Source organism: Plectropomus leopardus, chromosome 12 (genome assembly GCF_026936395.1).
Source record: "Plectropomus leopardus strain MGB_pleo_1.0 chromosome 12, ASM2693639v1, whole genome shotgun sequence".
In the NCBI taxonomy this organism is placed as follows: Eukaryota; Metazoa; Chordata; class Actinopteri; order Perciformes; family Serranidae; genus Plectropomus; species Plectropomus leopardus.
The window spans coordinates 26,316,485-26,344,357 of NC_142187.1; the positions used below are offsets into that span (position 1 = coordinate 26,316,485).

General features: G+C 39.8%; 1 protein-coding gene across 2 annotated transcripts; it reads left to right on the forward strand.

Annotated features, from left to right (window-relative positions):
- Positions 1 to 684: 684 nt before the first annotated feature.
- Positions 685 to 27,371, forward strand: cables1 (Cdk5 and Abl enzyme substrate 1). Of its 2 annotated transcripts, XM_042497719.2 has the most exons (10): positions 685 to 1,400; positions 10,161 to 10,232; positions 10,366 to 10,458; positions 12,176 to 12,253; positions 17,381 to 17,489; positions 18,367 to 18,523; positions 18,676 to 18,779; positions 22,981 to 23,087; positions 23,254 to 23,461; positions 25,570 to 27,371. In XM_042497719.2, exons 1-10 carry the CDS (start codon positions 829 to 831, stop codon positions 25,708 to 25,710), a joined length of 1,641 nt encoding a protein of 546 aa, XP_042353653.1. In that variant the 5' UTR covers positions 685 to 828; the 3' UTR covers positions 25,711 to 27,371. The 2 variants fall into 2 exon arrangements, with proteins under 2 accessions (XP_042353653.1, XP_042353654.1); XM_042497720.2 differs by lacking the exon at positions 12,176 to 12,253.
- Positions 27,372 to 27,873: the final 502 nt, after the last annotated feature.

Sequence of the window (27,873 nt, forward strand, 5' to 3'; positions counted from 1 at the left end):
ATCAAAATGTGTTTGCGACCCACCAAACAGGAAATGTTCCCTAAATGTTCCTTTAAGGTTGTTTGAAGTATATAAAAATAAAATAAACCCCAGGAAAGCTGTTTTTTTTTTTTTTTTTGTATGCGTCTGCATAGGCTGCTGTTGCTGTCACCCAAAAACCACTAGATGGCACATTTAATAGGGTTATGTCAAAAAGGCAGCACGCAATGCATGTCAAGCAGACAGATGGCGCAATTGCTGCAGAGATGCTGACTTGCACAGTTCAGAAAGTGATCTATTTTCTCAAAACAAACACAGCCAGGCCCATTGTGTCAGCACCCATTGATCACTGTGCACACACTGTGCTCCTTGTACGACTGAGGAAGCAGCAAGAAGCTCTTTCACAATGCTTGAGTATAGTTTTGCAATGCACAAGCTGCAAAGTTTTCTCACCATTATGCTAAATATTTGTTGAGGGAATGTGTTTTTAGAATTGATAGAAAAAAGAATATTTTAGATATAAGATTGATATTGTGCAGGTCAGACTGTTTGAGAGACACCGTGCTTAGTTTATGTAATTTTGGCATACCCTGTCAGAGAAGCGAGTGGAGGCTTCAGCAGTCAGGAAAAGAAAAAAAAACACATGTATTCCTGGACGCCGATTGGTCCAAATTTTCCCTGTGCTGCCACAATACTGCACACACGTGACCACCCTGTTTTCACCCAGTTAAACGCATGTACTTAAAAGACAGGCCACTACCATTCACCAACACAGGCACGATTAACACAATATTCATGTCAGCAAGGTAAGATCGCTGCTGCGGGGACTCGGATCAGTGGACGCGGACCATGGCGGCTGCCACGAGCAGCAACACATCCACAGCCACGCTACAGATCAAGCACTCCAGTCTCGAGCATACGCGGAAACGCATAGACCCGAGGAGGAGGCAAGCGGCGTTGTCTTTTCTCAGTAACATTTCTCTGGATGGACGACCCGTGCAAGACGATGCAGACAATCAAAACGAAGAGGAAGAGTCGCTTGAAGCTAGGACTAGACACAGCCTGGTTTCTCCGGAGCGATCGGCGTACGGAGCCGCTGGCGCCGCCGGAGCTGCAGCTGCTGCTGCTGCGGCGGCGGCGGCGGCGACCACGGCCGCCCAAGCTCTGGCAAACCAGGCTCTTCTCGCCAGCAGTCGGGGCAGTTTTGGAACTGCTCCGGTGGGTACAGACACGGAGGGCGACGCTTTCGTGCCCTCGACGTTCAGCTCGCCGTTCTCCGCGGTCCCAACGTCGACTAGAGGGAGGCTGCAGACGTACACTCAGGGAATCCTACCTGCCCCTTATTCCAGGCAAAGCTCCCAGAACTACAGCCTGGAGGGCGGACAGATAGCCAACTCTGCGATAGAGCTGCAGAGATCAAGGTAACTGTGTGATTGTGCTGAGCTGCCTCGTGTTTCGGAACATGCAGTACAGTGTGATATGGTGTAACCTAAAGGTGCATGCTTGTCTGCAGGATCTGCACTGTCAGGCCGTTAAACTGTACATTGATGTCATCATAGCTAGCAAACAAACAACAAAAACACAGGAGAGGTGCATAGAGACAGTCAGTCCCCATGCACATTTGGTAAATTTACTCATCAGTCCCGCAGACAAGTGTGAAGATTTCATTTGTTTTCAAATAACGTTACATATCCCTAAAAACCCATTGACAAACCCTCTTATTTTTTTCACCAGCAATGTCAGGCTGTTGAACCGTACATTGATGTCATCATAGCAAGCAAACAAAAGATGCATAGTAGCAGTAAGCGCCTATGCATGATTAGTACATTTACGTAAAAGTCCTGCAGACAAGTGTCAATATTTTTTTCAGAATGTGAAATTTCCTTAAGAAGCGACAAACCCTCTTTTGCAGTTTTCACCAGCAGTGTCAGGCTGTTGAACTATAGATTGATGTCATCATAACAGACAAACAAACAAAAAAGCACAAGAAAGATGCATAGGATCAGTCAGCCCCTATGCACGATTGGTAAATTTACTTTTAAGTCCTGCAGACAAGTGTCAATATTTAATTTGTTTTGACACATATCCATAAGCGGCCTCTGACAAACCCTCTTGCTTTTTTCACCAGCAATGTCAGGCATTTAAACTGTATATTGACGGCATCATAGCAAGCAAACAAACAAACAAACATAAAAACATTGGAGAGATGCACCGGAGCAGTCAAACCATTAGTGCAGGTGAACCAGGGCCCTGAATGAAGGAACTCTTAATAGCTTTCTTACAGCAAACAAAACAAAACAAAACAAAACATGAGAGGTGCACAGGAGCAGCCAGCCCCTATGCATGTTTTGCTAAATTTACTCATATGTTCTGCCAACAAGTGTCAATATTTCATTCATTTTCAAAATAATGTCACCCATCTCACTGACAAAACCACTTTTCCAATTTTCACCAGTCTACATTTGCAGCAAAGATTTAGTTTCATCTGTTAAATTTAAGTCTATAAGCCTGTTTCTTTGTGCATTTTACAAGTTTACACATCAGTTATTAAGTGAAGCTGTAAAACATAATGAACAGATTTTATTTTGATCATCCCAACATGTGTCGTTTGAGCATTTTACAATCTTGCACATCAGTTATTAAATAAAGCTGTAAAACATAATGAACAGCTTTTAGTGTGATCTTCCTATGTGTTAAGTTAACATGAACCACGACCCTGAATGAATGAACTCCATTAATAGTTCCCTTGCAGATTTTTACAGTCAGCTGTTTTTGAAAGGTGCTTTCATTTCTCAGCACACCGTCTGCTTCGACAACGCAACACAGCAGCAGGATAAAGTTCAGGTGCTTGTTTATTTACTGCATACAGGTGGTTGCAGCCTCATGACTCACTGGTGTGCAGAGGGACAGATAGTGCTGCAGGATCTCAGGTTCAGCAGCTGTAACCTAGTTTCCCCAGAGAGGAGACTCAGCAGTTTACTACATTTTCCTTACTTGCATGCTCTCATGCTCGTTGTCATATTTTCTAGACCTCAAATTATTTTTAGTGAATGTCACTCCAATAACCTGTCCCACACCTGCTGTCTTCTTCTTGTCAGCGTGATGTAAAAATCCTGTAACTCTACACCCGTGTTCAACTACATGAACAACAGGGGCTCGCTGCTCCATGGGGATGTCTTTTATTTGCCCTCTCTGTCTTCACATGGAGAGTTTGGAACCTCACGGCAGGACGGCTGTCAGTAACACTCGTCTCTGTGGTTCTCTCTCTGTCAGAACCTGCTGTCAAATCCTCTCTGCTCTGCCCTCCATTCAGAGCCCCTCTCTTACCCAAATCCTCTCCTCCCTTTGGTATCTCTGCCAGACTTCTCAGGAAGCTCTGCTTCATGGTGAAACACTCAATAAGCATTTAGTTCCCCTTCCTGACCTCATGGAAATTGCACTGCCAAACTAACAGCTTCCGAAAGTCTTAATCTGTACTTTTTGATAGTGAAAGAAGTACATTTAAGACGTTATAAAACACTCAAGACACATCATTAATCATTTAAAATTTGCTCTTTTTTTTCCGAGAGACGATTCACAGTTTATAGACGCTCAGGAAGAACAGAGAATAAGCAAAACATTAGAAACACCTTACAATGAAGCTCTATCCATTACACCATTTACTGCAGCTTCAAAATGAAACCGCTGAAGCCGTGTACAGGCTCAAAATAAAGTTAACATTAGTTGACAGAAAAATCCCTCCATAGAGTCCATTCAGTAGCTCTCCTGGAGTTTTCCATCCTATCACACAATCTTCCTCAACAGCTGGTGTTTTCCCAGTTGTCATGGAATAAAAGATGTTTCAATTTCCATTTTCATGAGCACTTTAAGGACCTCCTGTTCATGTTGGCATAAAAGTTGAGACTGAAAGTTCACTCTTGACGTTTGAAACCGCAGTTGACTGAGCGGTCTCACCACAAGGTCCTTTTATTGGCTTTTCTGGAGCGTCAAGATTTGAGCCAACATGGACGAGAAATCCTTAAGTGCTCAGAGGAGTAGAAATTTAAAAATCTACATTTCACTGACAGTTGGGCAAACTCCATGCCGAGGAAGATATGACCGAAAGCTCCAGAACAAATACTAAATGGAACTTGTGGTTAGATTGTTCAGTCAACTGCTGTTTTCAAGGTCAAGAGTGAACTTGAGGGGAATGAAGGATAACTTCAGAATTTTTCAACCAAATTTCCTCAGTTTTTGTTTCTAAGTGACTTACGGGAACAGCAGTTTTGAAAATGTCTAATATTTAGCAAGAAGCAGTGTAACCACTCTGGGCAATTATGAACCATCAGTTTACATCTACTTAAAGTGCTTGTTTGTTTTTGTCACTGACAGACTGAGAAAAGTTGACAAAGTTATGTGTTTGATGACATGATGGAAAGGAGCCCTACAGAGATCGACCTCTTTGTGAAAGAGTAAGGTCCTTTTTGTTTTAACAGGGACAGCCCTGAAATCACTATCGCCAAAGCAACAAGACTCCATTTAAATAAAGAGTTATTTAAGTATTTAAAGAGCCAGCACATTTTCACATCTAACTGGGTGAATTAAGGAATTATTTAAACCAAGCCAGAGTTGGTGATTGTTTGAACAGTGGAAAGACGAATCAGGACTAGTTTCCATCAAATTCAAATGAGTTGTATTTTATGATGACAGATTCATTTTTTATTTAAATGGAGTCTGGTGTTTGAGGATAGTGATTTCGGGGCTGTTTCTGGTTGAGCAAAAAGGATCTTAAACGAAACGGTCAACCTCTGTAGGGATCCTTTCTATGATGTTGTCAGACACCTGTAGATAATCTGAGCCTGTCAGTGGCAAAAACGACAGACAGAAATCTTTACGGACATAAATTAACGGTGCCAAATGCCTCAAGTGGTTACATTGCACCTTGTATTGAGATTTCCGTCTGTAGTAGTCTCGATCAATACTGGAACAATTTCAAAAACTGTTGTTCCCGTTAGTCACTTGGACACAAAAAATATGGGAAATGGGGTCAAGCGATTGCGATTTTGGGGCTGTTTTAATTCAATGCAACATTTGTTTAAATATAAGCATTTTTAAATCTTAAACTGTGTGCTCAACACATTTTCTGCCAGATTTAAATACTTGTCAGTTGTCAGTACTTACTGTTATAGACACATTTTGGTTGGTACCAAAAAAAGTACCGAGGTCCAACACTCAGCCTTTGCCACAGTGTTGCATCTCAGAGACGCACAGCCATTCTGTTGCTCTGTCAGTAAACACAGTATGAAGTTGTTAAACCCCGACTGTACCCTGCTTTGGGAATGTGCTTGGAGGACGTCCACACAAAATGAATTCTAATGTCGAGAAGTAAGCAACCTGTTGATGGAGCACGGCCATATTCCGCCGGTGCGCGGACAGACGCACGCTCTGCACAGTGCCTGGTTTGTTTTCTGAGGGCAGCTGGTGGAAACGTGTCCAGAGGTCCCTGGCTGGGAGAGGCAGGATGCCCAGGCTTTCTGAGAAGCAGCCTGGCTCTCCGCTCTGTATTTTCTGTTCCTTACTTCCTCTCCCAGGGGCATCAGAGACACACACTCCCCTCAGACTTTTGGCCTTCGGTGCTGCTCCCATTCAGGAAGTTGCAGAGCCTCTGATGTGCTGCCAAAATAGACTTTCTGGGGCCAAAGCTGATTTGGACCATATCCTCATCAAAATCTGATGCATGAAAATGATGGATGATTTCATATTCAGCTTTCCTTCCACTCCTCGGCTTTCATCCATCATGAATCAGCATGCCAGGAGCTGCAGCTTTAAATATAGCATACCTATTACCATCTGGCCTTGTCTGCCTTAGGTGTAGTGCTATTTTCATTTCATCCTTTCCCCCTCAAACATATCCATGTCTTCTATCTTTGTCCTCTTTTAGTTATGTCCTCATCACCATTAGGTAGTGCAGAATCATGCAGGATTTTACTGGATTGTTTTTAGCAGAGGCTGTGGCTGGAAAACAAGCAGCACAGGCCATGATAATGGTCCCGTGGAGTTTTGTGTGATTGGGTCACATACTTTTGGTTATGAGGTCGATTGTTGTACGCTGAGGTCATAGTTGGCATAATTGCAGGATTATATAAGAATGCTTCATTTTCCTTCTCAGTGTCTGAGCTGTCAACAAATACTCAGAAAAGCCCTTAAGATTTGACTGAGAAACCAACTACAAGTAACAGGGGCCAGCATATGTTTTTCTTCACACAGTTTCAAGTTGGACCCCAGAGTTGAATTCCCACATTACTTGTTCTGTTTCTCATCCTCAACAGCTAACAGAACTATTTTATTTATGTTTCTGTTTCATTAACTCTTGTTTTTCCCTATTTATTTTTCAAATCTGCTGATACATCCAATGTGTACTCCCAGTGTGTTTAAAGATCAGAGAGGCTGAACTGATCCGGGTGATGTTTTTTTATTTAAAAATAAAAATCAGAATAATCACATCTCCCTTTGTGTGAAAAAAACCACAACATAACATTTATTTCCCTCCGGTGACTCTCAAAATGGAAAATGGAAGACTATGTCCTGTGGCAAGCTGCCAGCAGGGTGTACGTGTGAAACTGTTTAATCTCCACTTCAAAACAGTCCACTTGAGTTTAATAGCGTCATTGCATGGCATCATGCTGGACAGGATTATCAATAGCTTTTTGAAAACATTTTTCCTTGCAAGAGCATGGCATTGTGTTTGAGTAGAAGTGGCCTAATAGTGTTTTTTTTTAAACATGCTTAAATAAAATCACTTGAAGGCAACAATAGCAGGAATTGTGTCTGAGATACTGAAGGATGCTTGTTGTTGCTCCTGGACACTGATTTACACTGAGGCGTCTTTGATGCTTCTGACCAGGCCTTGTTAATGTCAAACTGCGTAGAAGCAGACTGCTCCAGCCCTAGCTGGTAGGAGTTGTGTCTGAGGTGAATGAATGGCCTGGGCAGTGTTATTGTTTCAAGGATTTGTACCGACCTGGAAAATGTCTTTTGCATTAAAAACACGTCCCGGTGCTGTTCATCTACAGCGCCTGGATCAAAGTCCTCACAGTTCAGCAGACGGCAGACAGCAGACTCCTCTTATAGACGAGACACGCCCCTCGGCCTTTTTGAGGATTAGTAAGAATTCACTGAGATTTGGACGGAAAAAAAACAATGTTACACAGAAACTGAGACAGATATAGTAAAAGGACAGATTCAGGTTTTTCTTAAGTCTAGAAATTAGGGATGTCAGCATTAATTAGTTTATCTAGTTGTGATTAAGATTGGTACATAACACATTTTTAAAAACAAATCGTGTTAATCGCTGGCTGATATTTCTGTCTTTTTAAGAGGCTGTACCGAGTTGAGTTTTAAAGCTAGACTGATAAAATCATATGAAACTAGAAGACCTGAGGAGTCCAGTGGTACCATGCTAGCATCTAAGTAAGGGGATGGAGTAACACTCCAAATTTAGGCTAAATTTTGGTGATGGAAAAACGGCAGTTGTTGTAAGAGTTCAATTTAACATTAATTGGCTTTAGGAATGAGGTGATGCATCATCATAAGAAAGCATGAAGCCGTATCCTTTTTGGTTGTCTGCAGTCTCAGATCTTTTCCAGCCAAGCTGCTATCTCCTCCATCAGACAGATGATGTAAGACTGACCATAAATCACATGATCCCGCTTGTCGGATGCTCAGGCAGAGGTCACGCCCCTTCACTGCAACCATGTCAGCTACCCATTGTTCTGCTCATCTGGATTTAGAAACATCATGTTCATGTGCTTTATCAGAGCCTAATGTTCCTCCCTCCAGTTTATGATCATTAGGGTCATAATACACAGTGCAGAGGGGTTAGCCAGTATAGTGGCTTTCGGTTTCTTGTCTGCTCCTACAGTCGTGTAAACACTCATCTCACTCCATCTCCTCCGACATACACTGTTCACTCAGCTTGTGTTGGTTTAAACCCTGGGAGATCCTCAAGGACAGAGTCATCTTTTGTTAATCTGTCCTCATGCTCTGTCGTTTATTAACCAGCCACTCTGCTTTATGCTCCGCTGTCTCCCCCTTTGGCTGAAATGCTCAGTGAAGAGGGGGGGCGGGTCAGGGCAAGTGTCATCAGCTCGTCTTAATGCTGCAGGGCCTACAGCTTTACAACACACTGTGAACTGTGAAAAGAACTGGGCAGACCAAGATGATATACAGCGTGCCTGGTGTGAACAGTCAATTGTTTGCAGTCTTACTTGGCTTTTCCGACTCTGCTGCAGATTTATTTAGTATTTGATGACAGAAAGGCGCCTTTGGGAGAATGTGTCACGCTTTTGTTATTTGACCACTAATGTGTTAATTTCCATTCTTCCTTTTAAATATGGCTACTTAGTAAGGCTGACTAATGACTTGGATTATGTTGTTATTGTGGTGCTAAACATGCAATTACAATCTAATTTTGGAACAGCTTGGCCATACTTAGCTATCACATGTGGGTTTGTTTCTTAAACTGGCAGCCGATCATATAAAAGTGGTCCAGCTGAATTAGCCTGTTGAGTCCTGCAACTAAAGTGTGAAATAAAGGCCATCTGTGACAAAATGTGTTACACAAAGTGCTTGCCGAGCCAGCTCGTTATCCTCTTAGCAGCTCTGATCCTGGAAAATTCTCTGTGATGTACGTAAGATTGAGGAGTGATGATTGACCACACAGGCACACAGTGGTGATGATAGATTGTCATAACTCGACTGCCCAAAACTTGTTTTTGTAAATTAACCACAGAATAGACTTAGACAGGTGGAAATTTTACACAATTGTTTGACCTTTTGTTCCAAGGCCTTCGGTGACCACACACATACTTTGCTCCAAGGCTCCTTGTCAAACATTAATGTGTTTTTACTGTTGTTTTTAGTATAACTGAAATTTGTCTTTAGCATTGATTATAACAGAGCAAGTATTACAAGCTGGCATCAAATGCATAGTCAAATTTGTCAGTTAGATCATTGTCAAAGTCAAGAAACCTTTCCAACTTTAGAAAACATTTTCTTTTTGCACACTTTTCACTAATGTATAGAGCAGTTGAACATATTCAGTTAAATTTTAGAAATAGGTTGTTGTCTATTATGTTATGTATGTACTTGTGATGCAGCTTTATGCACTATGTCCCCAAGACAAATTTCCTTTCCATAAAGTGTATCTTATCTTAAATATGCTTGTAGTCCTCAAAGGATCAAAAAAGCTGTTGTACTGAAAACTTGGACTTGGTATTGGCACAATTGTCAACTATTTTTAAACAATACCAACAACCTGTTGCCAGAAACCTCTCAGTTTTTCCAGTTTCCAGTGGTCATTATCTGTATGCAATTGAACGCAACAAAATGTGACGTAGCACTGAGTGATGCATGCTGGGCTGTATTTTTGGTCTATTTTCAAGCAGAAAAAGAAATGGTAGCCTGGTCATGGACTTTCTCAAATTGCAGATAAACAGTATTTTAAAATGTGTTTCTGAAAACATTTCAGAAAGAGACAATGCAGTAACAGAATTTAGATTCAAGATTAGTTAGCCCTGCCTAGTTTGGCAGTTTGATCGGAGTTGTGCTAGCGTGGTGTGTTGCGCTGGACAGAGCAAAGATCAATGATGCTACTCTGGCAATTATTGTATCAATCCCGCCCCATATTAGAAAATGTTTGTGATTGGCCTGCCCCGGATCTGGCTGGGTAGAAATCAGTTTGAACAAAAGGGGGACCAGATGCATCTGCTTGAGCAAAGAAACGTGAGCTCGCAGATTCATCTGGTTCCCAGGTTAAACAAATTGTAACTGGTGATTTAAACATCTTGGTATCTCACAGCACAGTGAGGTGGATAGTGACTTCAACCACTTATTGACCCACTGCTTTACACAAAGTAAATAATGGAGATTTGGGTTGAAAGCTAGATTAACCTCACTTTATTAGGAAAATGGATGGATTTTTGGTGCCCACTCTTTCCATTTCAGGTATTGCTTTGCTGTGGAATTGGCTCTGATTTATTGTTGTGCCTTTTAATCAAATTGCTTTGCAGGGCCATGTGTTCTTGGACATGGAGTTCCACTAAAAGCTGCTTTGCAGAAGAACAGTTGGTCCTGTGCTATGTGTGATGATGTCTCGTCATATTGTCTAACTTCAAACCTCTTTTTTTTTTCTGTCCTCCCAGACGAAGACTCATCTCTCAGCGCTCTTCGCTTGAAACACTAGAGGACATTGAGGAGAATGCTCCTCTACGCAGGTAGTAAACTGCACAGAAGTACCATTCACATTGTATGCTACTGTATTTTGTTTGTCTTTACTGAGACACTAACCTCACTGTAATGTATCTCACTGACTGTTTTTGGAGGTACTGATGTTGTCTTATGCTTTAGATGCCGAACCCTATCGGGTTCACCCCGACCAAAGAGCTTCAAGAAGATCCACTTCATAAAGAACATGCGGCAACATGATATGCGCAATGGAAGGTATGAAGGCAAACAACGCCATCCTTTAGTCAATACTAGTCCTCAGTGCATAATGGCAGGGTGCCCCAGTCAATGAGCTGCAGTTTGGATGTTTCTCACATTACAAGACACATAGGCAAGCAGACCTGGCCTATTCACTGCATGTCCTTCTGTCTTACAAATGAAATATAATCGATTTTAGAGTTCTGTTCATTCACACAGAGTGAAATCTGACTGAATTTCTATTTGAATCTTTATTATATCACTGTTAAAAATGTTTAGATCACACTATGAGATCACCACTAAAAGCTAAATCACATGTCATTGTGTCACAGTTTACATCAGCATGTATGCAGCACACAAATCCCTAAACATAAAAGACATAACACAGTGGTGTTAATGTTGATGTTCTACTGGGTGTGCAGAATGTAGCCAAAGGAAAGATGGTTGTTAACACACAGGACACCCAGGAAGTGTTTACTGCTCTGGTGATTTTCATTAGTATCAATGTCACATTCTTTGGATTTGAAAACTAATTCAGTTAGCCGTTTTTCAGGGTGTTTTGTGAGTATAATCATGGTGCTTTCTGAGAAAGTAATTTTTCAGTTGAATAGTTTTCTTAAATGTAGGTAGTTAACACAGCATTTGTTGTTTAGACAATCGGTGCACCATCTTGATAAGTTCCTCCTGTTAAATTAGATCTACTAAAATGTGAAGTTGCTTCCCTCATATCCAGATCCACATCTGATGTGGAATTACTGCAAGCTAGATTTTACACACAACTAAGAACTGGTTGTTGATTATCTGATGCTGAAACATGGTGACTCACATGTTATTCATGAGTTTATGTTGATTTTGGTCCGAGTAGTTAGATTCATCATGTGTCTGTGAGAAGCTATTAAGAGAAGTCATTTTGTTGAAGTGTTACCTAAAGTCAGAGCTATTCTGGGCTGCTGACATGTGGTCACTGGGAAGTATCTTGGATTGGATGCTGTATGTGTGTTTACAGAAGTTCAAGACAATTTAGATCAGGAATAACAAGGGCTGTCCTGAATACCACTTTAGGGTCTTTAAAGCTTCAGTGATAATTACCCGCGAATATTCGACGCGTTGATGGGATGCAACTGGTACTGGGCGTGGGGCAGACGGGTAATAGTTATCAATCATATTGACAAAAGCTTATGAACCACCCACAGTCAAACTGACTTAAGAAGGACTTCACGCCACTACATTTGTGTGCTAGAGGGAGATGGGTAAGAGAAGGTGGAAGGTGGAGCATTGCATGCAATGTTTCTGCAGAACGCCTGGATGCAAAGGCAGTTCATCTCACCAGTTATTTTTCCTTGTCAGACTGCCAATTTAATGTAATTCCCATCACCATTTTAGATGTGGAAAAAAACAAACAAAATCATAGCACCCGATTACTGATGTGGATGTTGAATATTATGGCAATAATTGAAGCTTCAAATCATTCGGGTCAGCCCTAAAAATAAATTATTAAAGTTAACTATTAACTAACTATTAACTATTAAAGTTAACTGAAGTTTAAAAAAATGCATCATTGTTGCCCCCAAACCACTGACTTACATGCTACATTACTACAAAACAACACACACACAAGTTTCAAGTTTCAGCTCATTCTCTTCATTCTCATTTTTACTGCACACTCTCTCCAACTTTAACTTGTGGATCTTGTCAGATAGATATTGATTAGCTTGTCTGCCATTTTTTTTTTTAGGATAGTCCTTATCAGTGGCAGAAGATCCTTCTATAGTGTATTTTCTGTCCTGCCCTATCGAGATTGTAGCCAAGCAGGGTATGTATCCTACAGCATGCCGAACTTTGTAACTTCCTCCAGCCTGTGCTCCCTCTTTTCCTTTGTTTCTCATCCCTCCTTTTCTGTGGATGTACTCTCCTTTGACTGGTGCATACATTCCTACGGGTTGGTTTTGGTGGATGCATTTTTACCATTTTAGGTTTTATAAACAAATAAAGAGCGGGCTGAAATTGGTTTTAAAGGTTTAATTTCATACATTTTTGCCCAGTGCTTGTTGCTTGTAATGCTTTTCCTGTAAAGGCTCTGGTGGCTTTTGGCCACTCCACTTTTTTATTCAAGTCAACCCATTTTTATCTGTTGCATCTGTCGCTGGCTTTGCTGTTTAGCATTTAAGATTCACCTTTTCAAGGTTCCTGCTCTTCTTAGATTTAGAAATGTCGCCATTATTTTCATGTTTTGTCCACTGGCCTTGTTACATTTCATGCTAGCAGACTGGAGATCCTGCTGCGTGCCTGTCACACTGTCATCACAGTTTGTAATTAACCATTTTTGTTAATATTTTTTCTCGGTTTACAGTTTGGTGATAGAACAGAAAACATCTCTGCTGTTTACTCTTTTAAAGCAACACAAGGCTCTATGTAATGGGAACCCACCTGGCTTGCATGAGGATAGCTCTGGTATGGCCTTGGTTCTGACGCCCCCCAGTCACATGAAACCGTGTGTTTTGGAGGAAGTGAAAGAGAAAGCAGACAGATAAACACCAGAGAATACAATGCCCAGAAAGAAAAGCTCCACACCGGAGCTTAGTGAAGAGCATAAAAGGCTCAATCCGTTTGTGGAATTTCCTAAGCCAGCCAATCAGTGCAAGGTCAAGGGTTAATAAACCCCTGGGGCTATCCAATATGCACATCTGACTGCTCATTGCTGCTAATTGACAGTTTACAGTCGAACTTTGGCTGACTCAGTCTACTGTGTTACTGCAAAACAACGTTTTATTAGACGACTGGGTCCAAATGGCTTATTGCACGTAGGTTCTTTTTTTCTGTCTCTCTTCAATCTTTATTCTTATTATAACTACCGCCTCGTGAAAAAAGTGGTCAAATTTTGCACAGCAGTCTGGTATGGTCCCCAAAAACTAATAGGCATATAACATGGGGACAAATGTCCTCACAACAGTAAATAATTGAATTTAAAGGAGTGGACTTATTTTCTCTCTTGCCAAGAGTTAGATAAAAAAAGATTGATCCCACTCTGATATGTCTGTTAAATTTGAAACTACAGCAAGGAGTTTGTTACCTTATTTCAGCATAAAGATTGGAAGCAAGACTACATTTTTTGGTTTTACATGGGGTGTATGTGAGGTATTATTTCTGAGATAGACTGCTACTGACCAGAACAAAAAAAAGTCCCATACATAGTGTTACATAAAACTGAAGATGTTGCTATACCATTTTTCCTTCTCCAAACCAAAACCAATACCAATACCAATACCTGAATTTATGTATTGGTTGATAGCAAGTACCAATCCACTGTCAGCTACATACTGCTAATCCTGTATGAATGTGAAATGATTATCGTTGTTGTATGGCATGGTTTTGGTTAAACCCTAAACTGGTGGGACTTTCTAGTGTAACATATTGCCAAAGTGCGAGCATTTTGCTAATGACTAACGCTATGTTCGTCTATCTGCGTACTTGCTGATTCCCGATCCAGTATTTTAAGAAGTATCTGAGGCATTTCCAATACTGGTAGCTGTATTGGAAAGACTCTACGTACTGCAGCGGTGGATTTTCTTAGTTCAGACAGAACCAGCCCAGCTGTTTTTCCCTGATTTTAGTCTTTATGCTAAGCTAAACTAAAGCCAGGGTGCAAAAATAGCACCATCCAAGCCAAACGCTGCTTAAATATGCAAGTGAGTGGTAAATTTGCTTCACTCACAAGCCTTACAAAAAAAGACTGTCATGACTGGTAAAATTAGAAAATTCACAAGCCACTTGGCAGGTGGACAAAAAGTTAATTTCACAAGATAATTTATCCTATTGACATGGGTGGTCAACCTGCTTCTCTAGTTGTTGGCGAGAAAGCAAATTGGTGTTTTTTTAAATCCAAAATCTCAAATTATTTCTCTAAGAGAAAGAAAACATTAAACTATGCAGACTAAAATATGGTTTAATTGGATTTCTGTTTGGGCATCACTGTCTTGTGACAGCTCATTGGTTCTGGGTTTAAACGGCGCTAAAGTCGACTGTGGATTTTCTGTGTGGACTTTTCATATTCTCCTTGTGTTGGCATGGGTTTCCTCATAATATATACTTCAGTTTCTCTGACCCTTGAATACATGCATGTTAGGTAATGCTCCTGGCATTGGAGTGTAGTTGGAAGTTAGATGGGTCAAATGCAGAGGACAGATTTCCTCATAGCAATTAATAAAATTATAACATACTAATGCTCATAACTTAAATGTAATGGGTGAAGCTTGGGCAAGACAGCAGGGGAATTTTATTACAAGCCAGATAAGCCAACTTTAAACAGTTCATGTGAGCTGTTCAGTATTTGGTAGCAAAGTCGGCAAGGGTCAAGATTCTTTTAGTCATGTGAATATTTATGCTTAGTATGCTTCTAGATTTAGAAACATTTGGCAAGGCATGATGAGCACTTTGCACTGATTTTAAAGCTACTAACATACAGATGTTTTGAAGCCAGTGAATCCTGTCCATGCATGTTTACTAAGCAATGTCAGCTTCTCTTATAATTTCCTTTCATTTCTCCATACTCTTAACAGACTGAAGCGCAACAATTTATTTTCTGGGTGGCTTCTTAGAAAAGCTCTGTCCCTGGAAAGCTTTCCGTCTCTTTTATGTTTCCCTCTTTTTGTTTAATCTCCTCTGTTCTGTAAGATGTCTGCTGCCTGGGGATCTCCATGTCTATGATGCATCTGTCAACATTGTGTCCTGATGTGTCTGTCTGCCAAATAACACTGTTTTCATTATAACAGATTGGCCCTGAATGTCATCAAAACACTGGGAAAGTCATGTGAGGGCCCACTGTGTCATTTCTTCTATTTATCTGGGCACCATTTTCAACAGAGAACAAGACAGAGCAAGGGAAGATAAGGGAGGAGTAGAAAAAACAAGAGAGTGTTACAATTTAATGTCTGCTGTCTGCTGACGCGCTGAAATTTTACTACAGTGTAAATATTGAGCTAAAATGAGGCTGGAGTTAGTATTACACCAATACATGAGTATATGAAAGCAAGCCCAAGAGTCATATCAGCACATAAAAAGTTGACAGTTTCAAGTTCTGAATGCCAAATTTGCATTTGTTTTGAGTTTTTAATCACACATCTTAAATTGTTGGAAAGAAGCGTCTTCAGCGTGCCATCACCTCTCTAATATCAGTTATTCAGCATGGCAGAGTGTAAACAAAGTGGACTGCAGGCATGGAGTCCTCTTTGTCAACTCATTAGGCTCTACTGGCAGTGACCTCAAATCATCAAGTGAAGTTAATCACAGCATGTGAAATCATAGCAGCAGCACAAAAGTTTGCTTTAATAAGTGTATTTTACTGTAGGGCTGCGACATGAGGAGAAAATCAAATATCATAATATTTTTATGAACTACCTCGATATCGATATTGCAACCATTTTGAAGGTTTGATCACTGGGGCTTTTACAAAATATTTGCACCATGGGATATTTGATAAGTAATCATCAGTAAGGTGGATATATCTGGTAAAAAAATGTCATAGAAAATGACATCACTTCACAGTAGAGTTGCAATGGTATACGGTATTTTCACTCCACAACAACCGTTTTAGAACGTATAATTGTTTGCCGTTTAACAATTAAACAGAAACAACATTGTCGTGGCATGGCGTAGTGGCCATTTTGTATGTTTCAAAGTAGAAAACAAATGTCAGATGTTTTTAATGCTATGTAACTTTAAATATTTATGTTGCACCATAAAACAGGAAGTTGTTGTAACTTGAGGTTAAATCATCTGACTTTTATAGGTTTTATAGGAGTAATCATGCCACGTATGTCCACATTTTACATACACCAACATAATGCATGTTTAGCATGTGTTTTTTAGCACATCATAGTGGACATAGGAAGTTGTACCATGTTATTTCCAAATGTGTGAAAAAGTGTCTAACTTGTGCACACAGCGTCCGACAGTCCGAAATGCAAGGCGATGCCGACCAGCATTTCACCGTTACTCCTGGAATGCAGGAAGGTCAATTATCTATTACAATGCTCCTCAAAGGAACGGAAACAAGGGTTTTTGTGGGGTTGAGCAAACCCGTTGTGAGAATTGAAACTTGAAAATATTTTTTTCTACAAGGAAACTATGTGTGAAAAGTCTTTATTTTGAAAATAAGTAAAATAAAGGTGAGATTCTCCATAAGGTTGCTTTTTTTCAATTACGTCGATAAGCAAATGTACACAGCGTGATAATTTTCATGGCACAGTATACCACTGCAACAACACTCCTGTCACAAAGACTTTAAACCAGAAAAAGACAACACTTATGATATTTTGATATCAAAAATCTCGATATAGTCACATACCATGTTATCGTTAAAATATCGCCGTTTTACTATTTAGTTTGCTGCTATGGTTGACATTGTGGTTTTATCAAAATATTCAAACATTAAAATGCATTTGACTTAATGTGCACACACTTTTTAGTTTTGCTTACGATTGCTTCAGTTTATGTTCTTAGCCACAGACATTGAATACAAAAATATCTAGTCAGCATAACACATGTGCAGTCAAGAGGTCTCCACTGTTTGCTCCACTGACACACTTAACTCTCCAGCCGAGCATTTGACCTTCTGCAAATCTCCCACAGACATATGGCATTCCAGACATTGGTGAGGCAGCAGCTGAGTCTAGAATGAGACCATACTCTCCCTCCATCCTTCATCCTAAGGGTGCTTTTTATTTCTGATTGCCCTGAGATGCACCCAAAAGACAGAGGCAATTACAGAAACTAGGCCAGCTTATGAAGGCAGATCGATACAGGGCCTATCTGTAAGGTTGAGATGTGGAGGTGAGCGAGAACAGGCCTCAGCAAGAAGGTTGAGGAAAGGGAAGGGAATGAAAAGAAGCTGTTGGAGGGCTTGTTTTTATGGTGAGCGCTCTAAACATCTTGTGCTTATTAGGGATGTAAAGCTGGAAGGAGGAGGGCGTCAGCGACACCCCTCAGGAGGCGTCAGTGCCAAGGAGATGGTGATCGGGCTGGAGGGAGTAGAGTTAGGAGCCGATGGAAAGGTGAGATGTTAGCAGATAACTTCTCTGTGGAAGGCGAATATAATCATCTTATCATTTTTGTTAATAAGATAAATATGTAAAAAAAGATTTACTGTAACTATTAAAGACCAGTTCACACAAAAGTACCAACAAAAATTTGTAGAGATGTATAGTCTCCTATTGCAAGTAACATATGTTCAGAGGATAAATACGATGTAAATAAGCCTAAACACACTTCAAAATAGAAAATCCATGTGTTGGGGCATATATTTTAATCATTCTAGGCCATCACAAACAAATAAATGTTTGGGAAACCCTGATTTTATGACATCAAAAAACATGCATCTGTAAATATATAGTCATACAATACAATCACACCCAACTCGCCTTCCTCGTTTTCATATTTCTAGGAAGTTGGGAACATTAGCTGGTCAGCTAGATTATTTGCCTTTAAGTATTAAACTCTTTATCTTAAACATTGGACTGGGTTTTTGATCAACTTAGAAAATAAATTTGGGAAAACATGTGTCTCATATGTAGTCTTCAGGTAAATCAAACAAATCACCCCATTTTTAGCATATTTGAACTATGCAATAGGCCTTTTTTTCTAAGCAATATTTCGACATGTCATGGCGTGAAACCCCAGGTGTAATTAATGACATTATTAGTAACTGCATTCCTTTGAGGAAAGTCAGTTCCAGTCTCCTGTTATTGTGCATGCTGGCTGGTACACTTAATGACTTTGGCCCCTCTTGATGTTATTGGTACCTCCTGTGCGTTTCCTGCTTTGACAGAATGCTGCTGTGAAAAATATACATTATACCATTTTAACCTATTAAATTAATAAAAGAGCAAACATTTTTAGTGAACAGGATATTATAATTTCACCTTTCTGCAGACTGTGTCCTACACCCAGTTCCTGTACCCCACTAATGTGCTGGGTGGTCGAAGAAACACTATCGACTCCACCTCGTCCTTCTCTCAGTCTCGTAACGCCAGCCATAGAAGCCTCAGTTTGGGCCGAGCCAACAGCAACCAGAGCAGCTTAGATACGGGTTAGTCCACTGCAAACAAGTACTTCACTCAGTCATTATAAGTGCTTCATTTTCCTCACTTTTAGTTGTTTTTCCCCATTATCTAGTGCACTTTTATTGGAAAATATAAAGCAAATGTTCACCTTCTGTTGTTGTGTTTGTGCTCATGGCAGGGAATGATTTGGGGGACTTCCGCGAATACGACCCCAATCTGCTGGATGACCCGCAGTGGCCTTGTGGAAAACACAAGAGAGTCCTCATCTTCCCCTCCTACATGGTGAGAAAGTAGTCTAGCTGCGTCTAACATCACCAGCAACAACAATAATAACAGCAACTGCAACCTCTTGAGAGCAGGATGGGATAGTTGTTGACATAATTCGCTGAAACAGACCCACCTCTGTTTTGACATGGTTTGTTGAAATGTCCTGCGATATCTCACTGTTAGCTTTTTTTTACAATGGTTATTTTTGTCATTATGGACCTTTTGTGCTCTGTTTTCCCACCACAACCGAGAACAATAACACACTGGAAAGATTTGTATGCCTCGACAGTTTCTCTCTGACTTTTATCAGCTGCTTTTTGAAAACGAGCCAGGAGGATGTTTCAGACGGTTTTAATCAGCAAGGTCACTGGCTCAGACTCTCTCTCGTTCTGGGACCTGAATGAAAACACTTTATCCCAGTATAGTGAGCTGTTAAGTAGCCACTTCACCAGAGCAACAGTTGGTGTAGTGTTTGTATCTCGGCACTAATCGCTCTCCCACTTTTCCGGATGTTTTATTGTGGTTGGAAAAAAGGAAAAAAAAAAAAACCCTGACTAGACTCCCACTTCATTCTTTCCTGGGCTCTGTTTTTGTTACGGAGACTGGCAGAATACACAACAAGGACTGACATAGTTGAAATGTTAAGTCAAGGCCAGGCTATGTGTTTTGTTTTTTTGTCCTTCTCTTCCTCCACTTACAAAACCCAGCGTCTCACAACAATGGCTATTGTGTTTACGACAGGAATGGAACCACTAAATTCTCAGCATTTCACAGGTTGGACACAGGCTGCTTAGATGACACGGCTCTTTAACTGAACTTAATAGCTATGGATAATAATAGTTTTCATACTCTCCATGCAATTTAGGAAACTCGTATGACCTAGAATATGAACATAAAGCAAGGTAAACATCACTTAAGTCATTTTAGATGTGGTTAAAAACATGCTTAGTGGCTGGCTCCTTGATTTGTATAGTAGCGTTCTCACAGTAAAAACATGAAATAATGAAATGTTCTTAGTTTGTGACATAAGTTAGTGTGAGACATGGTCACAGTAGAATATATATTTTTGTCACTCAGAGTCAGTGCTGTACAGCTTCATGTTCTTTTATTAGCGCTGTGACCATCAATGAGCATTTGTTCTCCTTCATGATTCATGATCAGCAGCGTGCTGTTCAGCGTGGATGCCATTATTTACACTCCATGTGAATATGTGATACCATACATGCATATTTACAGTCCTCCTTATATTTTTAGCCCCACTGTATAGTGTGTTGCTAATACTCAGCTGACCCAATTTATTTAAGGAAAATTTTATTAAACTTAGGCCTTAGTTTTTGGATTTACCATCACAGAGGAGCAACTAATAATTTACTTGTTTGTAGATGAAAATGAAAATTATTTTATTTATCATTGCATAGATAAAATGTCAAAAAAATAGGGATAAATGCTAATTTGAGTTTTCTAGAGCCCAAGGTGACGTCTTTACATAGCTCTGAGCAGCAGTCCAAAACCCAAAGACATTTAATTTATCATCATATGTCATATATGACAAAGAAAAGCAGCAAACTGTCACATACTTTTTAAGGGCAAAGAGCAAATGTTTGGCAGATTTGTTTGGAAAATGACTGAAATGATAAATCAAGTCGACAGTTAACTTTCTTTGTATTGTCAACTGATTAAACGACTCCTCGTTTCAGCTCTACACCAAAATAATGGCTCTGATCTGGGAATAAAGTGAGAGTGCTCCAGCAAAGTCCGGACCGGACTAAAAACACAAATGTACAGACAATCAAAAAATTATTCAACAATCCTACACTTAGTTATGACTTGAAATATTAACTTATTTTTCGACAGTCAGTGAAATTTGAACATAGAACATTATAAATCAAAATATGAATATATAAATATTTATATTTATTTACCAAAAGTTAAACTAATTGCATAACACCAAATTAGGTGGGTAAGGGATATGTGTGAGTGTAATGTGTATGCGTTAATACGCCAGTCTGTGTGTGTGTGTGTGTGTGTGTGTGTGTGTGTGTCTCTGTGTGTGTGTGTGTGTGTGTGGGTGTGTGTGTGTGTGTGTGTGTGTGTGTGTGTGTGTGTGTGTGTGTGTGTGTGTGTGTGTGTGTGTCTCTGTGTGAGAGTAAATAAATTAAAACAACAAGCCAAATAAGTTGGTTTAGATAATCTAGCTAAAGTGTTGCAGGTCAAACTGAAAGTGTGTGCAGCCAAAATGTTGGTAATAATCCTGCATACATAGCTACGGCAAGCAAAGTAGGTAAAAGTTGAACCGAGAAGTTCGTCTGTAAACTGTAGTGGGTATTGACAAAGGTTTTTTTGGGTAATTATTTTTAATTTTTTAAAACAGTTAAGGTACAATGTCTTTTCAAACACTGTTGCTATTTTCCTAGATCTGAGGAATTTTGCTGGTGAATGCTGGTAAATGTTATTATTACTAAAGAGACTGAGATACAGAAACAATATCCATGTTATAATTTATCAGAATTATCCTGCACATCCAGCAGTAAAGATTCATTTTGTCACTAGAACATCTTAAATATAACTTGTGGATTCAGCACAAAGTACTAGACATGCTCTTTGTTTTATACAGGGGTCTTATTCTAAACCCAAACTCTTGGCCTCTCATTTTTGTGGCTCAGTCTTGATGTGACTCACCCACCTGGTACTCAAAGCATGTTATAACAAGCACTGTGAGTTGTTTAATAGAAGCCTGATGAAGCCATGGAAAGCTCGGTCAGCAATCAAGTATGTGTTGTGTCCTCTAGATTTGTAAAGGAGAAGGCTTGCAATAATTGAGTTTTTCTTTTCCTCAGCAAATCCTTTAAAAAAAACAATGTTTAGTCCATCTTTGCAGTATATTTCAACATCACACCCCTCTGTCTGTGGTAATTAGGCCCAAAAAGCTTAGTAGTTTGCCAAAACAGCCGGGCACTGGAGTTTTTAGCAAACGTTACTCAAACAGTGGTAAATAATATATTTTATGGGGACTATTTTTAGTAGTGGATTGATTTGGTGTGTGTGCCCAGGTTTATTGTAATGAAGGGACATGTCACCCGGTGAAACGGTGTGGCTCACTGGTGTCTTTAAAAGTCTTTGTACAAAATTGGAGCTCTGTGGAACAGAGGTGTGGACTTGAGTCACATGACTTGAACTCGAGTCAGACTTGAGTCACAAATTTAATGACTTTGGACTCTACTTGAAAAAAGAGTTTCCACTTGTCTTGGACACCAAGGACTCCTGAATTCATTTAGACTTGAAACTTTTGACTTGAAAATACTTGATACCTTTCCCCAAGGAGTAAGATCTAAAAGCTTATTGAAAAATGTGCCACAGATCAATTATTTCCCTTCATTACCTGAATCAAGTAACATAAACACTTTTCATTCCCAGCAAGTGGAAACTTAATTTTCCAGATCCACTTAGTGTGAACCATTCTGAAAGCATCCAGGCAAGTTGCAGAAAAGGAAAATGAAGACTTAACGTAACGTTAGACAGCATCAGTTGAAAAAAAACGACAAAGAGAATTTTTTTCTTGTACAAAAACTACAAAGTCATCACCAAAAAAATCAAATTGCACTATGCAAAAATTTGCGGGTTGAAAATTACTTTCAACTTTGTTTGAGATTTAAAGTTGCACAAGTAAATCAAGGCTAATATAAACATAGTTAGCTAATGCTTAGCTAATGTTAGCCTAATGGCTTAAGTGACCTGTAAACTACACAAACTTGTTTACATGATAAATGCAAATTTTAAAAAGCATTAATAATTTTAGTAGATTTAATGTTGGCATTACACTTGTTTAAGAGCATGATATGACTTGTTCAGGATTGTAATGTTTAGGACTTGGGACTTGAGTGCAAAGACTTGGCACTTACTTGTGACTTGCAAAACAATGACTTGGTCCCACCCCTGTTTATGGCACAGATTCTGTATATCAGGCTTTAGATACACACGTGTTGTTAGATAGATCAATTCATTGTTGTTTGGGTCTTTTCTCTGGATTTGTTGACAAAAAGAAAGATCTAGAATATCACCAGACCTATGCTTTAAGTGACATGAGTAACACCAGCTCTCTGCAGAGCCTCATTGTGGGAGCGTGGAATCCAACACTGGTGTGTGAGGATCCAGTCACCCTGCCCAGTGCTGAAAGTGCTGTGGTCATTTTGACACTACCTCTGGTTTTGCTTTTCAGACGACGGTCATTGAATACGTCAAACCCTCTGACCTCAAGAAGGACATGAACGAAACCTTCAAGGAGAAATTCCCCCACATACGACTTACACTCAGCAAGATTAGGAGGTAAAACAGACATAAATTTATGGACTGTGTCATATTAAGTACGTTTGATGAAAAAAAAAAGTACACCACTTTACCATGACCTGTTCTATTTTATTTTTTTAACATCAACTTCAACATCATTATTTCTATTTTTGTTTAGCTCATGCTCTGCTCTCTCTCCCTGCAGCTTGAAAAGGGAGATAAAAAAGTTGGCCCAGGACGAATGTGGTTATGAAGAACCGACGGTGGCCATGGCTTTTGTCTACTTTGAAAAACTTGTACTTCAAGGCAAACTAAACAAGCAGAATCGTAAACTCTGCGCTGGAGCTTGTGTCCTTCTGGCGGCCAAGATCGGAGGCGACCTCAAGAAACATGAAGTCAAGCTCCTGATAGATGCAAGTTTTCTCACTCACACCTCCAAAAATCATAACTTTGTACTCAATTGCACTTTGATAATGAATTCTATCCTCTCGTCACCACAGATTAAAGGATCAGTTCACTCAAATCAAAGTCAACAAATCAAACATACTGAAAAACCAAGACATTGTTTCCAGAAAGATGTTTTTTTCAGTCATTTTTCAGTCTCCATTAGCACCACAAACAAAATTCCACCGGGGCTGGTAGCAGACGTCTCAACAGACATAACAAGATAAGACTGAAACTATTTGTATGACTAGATACCACTTAGAGGTAAAGAATGATTTTGGTAAACCCAAATCACTCAGATATTACATCAAGCTGATGTTGCTTTCAGAGCTTTATATTCTTTATATGAATATTCTTTATATTTATGTTTTTGTTTTCTTTTCATTTCATGTGAAGCTTCTTTGAGTGCTATATACATCATATCTATTATTATTATTATAATACCTGTTGATATAAATAATATTTGGACACAGTAGAGCTGTAATGCACAATAACAGTGTAATGAAAATATAAGGGAAGGCAGTGAAGACTATGCAGTCATGGTCTAAAATAAATGGAGCTTTAACAGGAATAAGTGTTGACATAAGATTTCAATATCACAAAAGCTGATGTCTGAGTTCCAGATTTTAGGTAAGTCTTAGATTTTTTATTGCTTATCAACAGGTTTACAAATCCCATTAATGGCAGGCTGCGTTTTTTTTGCATAGACTGTATGAATAATGCATGTAGCTACCATGATGTCACCATTTAGTTTGTGGACTCCTATTTTGAATTCTTAAATCTGACATTTCAGCCATCACCTTCTTAGTTTTTTTTTGAGCCATAAGTGACCACTGGAGACTGGCTGGCGTTGTGGATGTGACTGAGCAGCCAGCTTGTCTCTCAAAGTGGGCCACCCATAATTAGACATAACCTGAAGCCTTAATAAAACTTAAGCTGGGGAGTTATTAAAAAAATTGATATTCTGTATAAAAGGAGGAAATTATAGTCATCTAGACCAAAACCATTTTTCTTACCAGGCTGTAAACATGTTTATTTCGGCTGTAATGTTGGGAATTTTTACATGGGGGTCTGTGGGGACTGACTGGCTATTAGAGCCAATCTTAAGTGGTCATTTGAGGAACTGCATTTTTAGCATGTCCATGTTGGCTTAAGTTTTCAGCCCGGGAGGTAACCACTTGTGTTTTTGTCTAGAGACTCACTGGGTCTGGAACTTACCCTCTCTGACATGAGTTACTGTCATCCCTGCTGAAAGGATACTTACCTTTTATGTGGAATCTAGTGATTTTGTATTGCTTTCACAAATGTGGGGTGTTGGGAGAAAAAGAGGCAAGGCTTCAAGCTTGCTTCCCCAGCATCGCTGTGGTGTAATCATAAATGTGGCCACTCGTAACAGTGATGTCAGAGAGTCTGCAGCGAGACTAAAACAAAGTGAAAACCACTTGAGGTAAAAAGAAAAAAAAAAAAGATTTTTTCAAGTGGTTTTAATATACTCTTTTCATATAAATTGGTCCTAAATTGGTCACTTGATGCCGATTAATCTACATTTTTAGTTTCTAATATGGTTCAAGCTTGTATCACAGTTTGAAGTCTCAATCCACACCTGAGCTAAGAGTCATGACAACACAAGTGGTATTATGACATGAACTCTTTCCTAGAGCCATGAAAAAACATTAGTACTGAGTAGTACCTTCAATGAAGAGTAAACAGATTTTCATGTGTAAAATCAGTGGAGTGCTATTTGTAATGAAAGCTTTTAGAGTGGCAAATTAACCCCCCTTAACTCAGTGATAATTGTATAACTGGCATAAACAACAAATGTAGTTTTGTCTGTCCTTTCTATCTAATCCTAACATTTCACCACTGCTACCATTTTCTAGTTGGCTCATAGAGTTTGGTGATTGCATCAACAGGAGGTTTGTCAACCATCCAAACAAGCACCTTCTGTTGTCCAAATTTTCTGTGCCAGTTCTCATAAAATGCTGGTTAAAAATAAGTGCATGTAGTGAGAAGAAATTAGTAATGCAGCATCGCGTCTATTATTTAATCTTATGTCTTGTCTTTTTCTTTTTGGTAGAAACTGGAAGAGAGGTTCAGAGTGAATCGCAGAGAGCTGATAGCCTTTGAGTTCCCTGTCCTGGTGGCGTTGGAGTTCAACCTGCACCTGCCAGAACACGAGATCATGCCCCACTACAGACGCCTGCTGCAGACCTCCTAGCATTAGTGACCCATCAGGAAGACGACCACCAGGTTTTCCTCCTGATCCTCCGTTTCCCACAGTATCCATCCTCCTTCTTCTCTTCTCATCCCTGGGGTCTGACAGCTCTAAGGTACCACTTGCTGTCACTCAGTTTTAGCTGACAGCACCCTCGTTCCTCTCAGAGACCTTAAATCAGCCAAAGGGACACACATTTCTAAGACTGTCCTCCATTTTTTGACTTTCATCACTACACGGACTCCTGAAAGAAAGGGTTCAGCCGTCTAGTTGTTTTTCTAGTTTGCATGTTTTCACATGTCCTCATCTCCACTTTGTACATTTTGAGGCCTCTCTTGTTGATTAAGAGAGCTTTTTTTTGTTTGAATCTGATGGTGAACTTTTTTTCTCAGTTAAAGCAACCGATGATTGTAACATTTTTATCATCTCCTTTTCATTAATCCCCGTCTTGTAAACTTTGGTATGATTGGTTGCCTCCTGACCTGCAGAAAATTTAAACAAAAGCCTTTTAAGTGGCTGGTTTTGGCTGGACTTCCTCAGAGTGACTAATATTTTTTCGCAGGTCATCGTCTTAAAAGTGCACTTTTTGAATATTGCGCGACATGAGGCAGGGGCAATATCTTTTTCAGAGTTTTAATGCGCTTGGGAACTAACCCTGGAAAAATGAGCTGTGTTCATAAGCACCAAACACAAGTCATTTAAATGGACCTTTTCAATTGTTTCTCTCTTTTTGTGGTTCATTTTCTAGCCACAACGATTCGCATGAAAAGTCATGATTGTCTGCATACAGGTACTTGCAGACATCATGGGACTTCCTATTTTCACTGAAGTATTCCATTCATTTTCTACCAGTCAGATGCTTGCTATGGACTTGCAGAGACCAGACCCACTTTTGTCAGTGTCGAATTTCCTGTGCTCTATGTTAGAGTGTATTGCTAGCCCATTTACGGTGCTAAATCGGGGTCAGGAAGGTAGTTTTGAAGAGGCGTTCATGAGTGGATAAATGCCATTAAACAGTGATCAGGATTTGCAGCAGAGTGGCAGCAGGGAGCTCTCCTTTTGAGAAAAATGTCCTTCACTTGGGGGACATGGCCTAAGACCCTGTGCAAGTAATTATCCTCCCTGCTCAAGTGTCCTTGAGCAAGACACTGAGCCCCTTCAGGTTTCAGGGACATTTCTATTTATCTGACCTCTCTGAGGAGGAGAAAAATCTAAACGAGATCCAAACAGGGATCAATTACAGATCAAACATTCGCACATATCTTTGCATTTGTTGATTTGAAATCTAAATTGTGTTTAAAACACTGAAAATTAAAACCTTTAGCCAATGTGAAAAAATTAAGAAGTATTATTGCGTTCATTTGGCCTGTAACTCAATTTGATTTTCTTTTTTATGACCGTAAAATTGTCTCACGAGTATTGAGGAAAAAGGTATTTAATGCTGCTCCAAGTATTGATGGTATTTGAGTTGAAATGATCATCATCATTAAACCAAATTGTTGTAGAAAAGCATGGACTATGCTGATTTAAGGTTAAAAAAATACTGAGCTTATTTCTGTTTGCAAGCCCAAAGATTTCGCACAAGATGCACACTAAAGACTCATGGGCGACACTTATTACCTGTGTATGTTTGTAAATAAATTGCTTTGCTTGTTCAATCAAAAGGAGACTTGCACATGTTTTTGCTTCACCTGAATCTAGAATCTGCTATTGATGAGTGGATATTTTTTTAATCAGCAAAGTTGTTTATTTCTGTCCTTTTCTGTTGTAACTCAAACGTGTAAAGATACATAGTTAAATACGGTCGTCTGATCTGTCTGACGTTGCTGCTGTGCTTATTTTAAACACTGTGTTGCTTCGCCAGCAGCTTTATGTGACATCACACTTTTCCACCTGAGCCCTGCCCCCTTTAAATTAATGAGCAAAGGACACAATTAGAAAATCAGTTTAGAAATCTCTCATAAGAAATGACCAAACCCGTTACAATTTTGGGGTGGCAAGGTGGTGTTGTGGTGAGCACTGTCCCCTCTCAGCAAGAGGGTCCCCGGTTCAACTTCAGGTTGGTACGAGGTTTAGACCTAGCTTCACCTTTGGACGGTGGGCGGGGGCATGTTTGCAGTTTGCATGTTTTCCCTGTGCCTGCGTGGGTTCTCTCCAGGTTCTCCA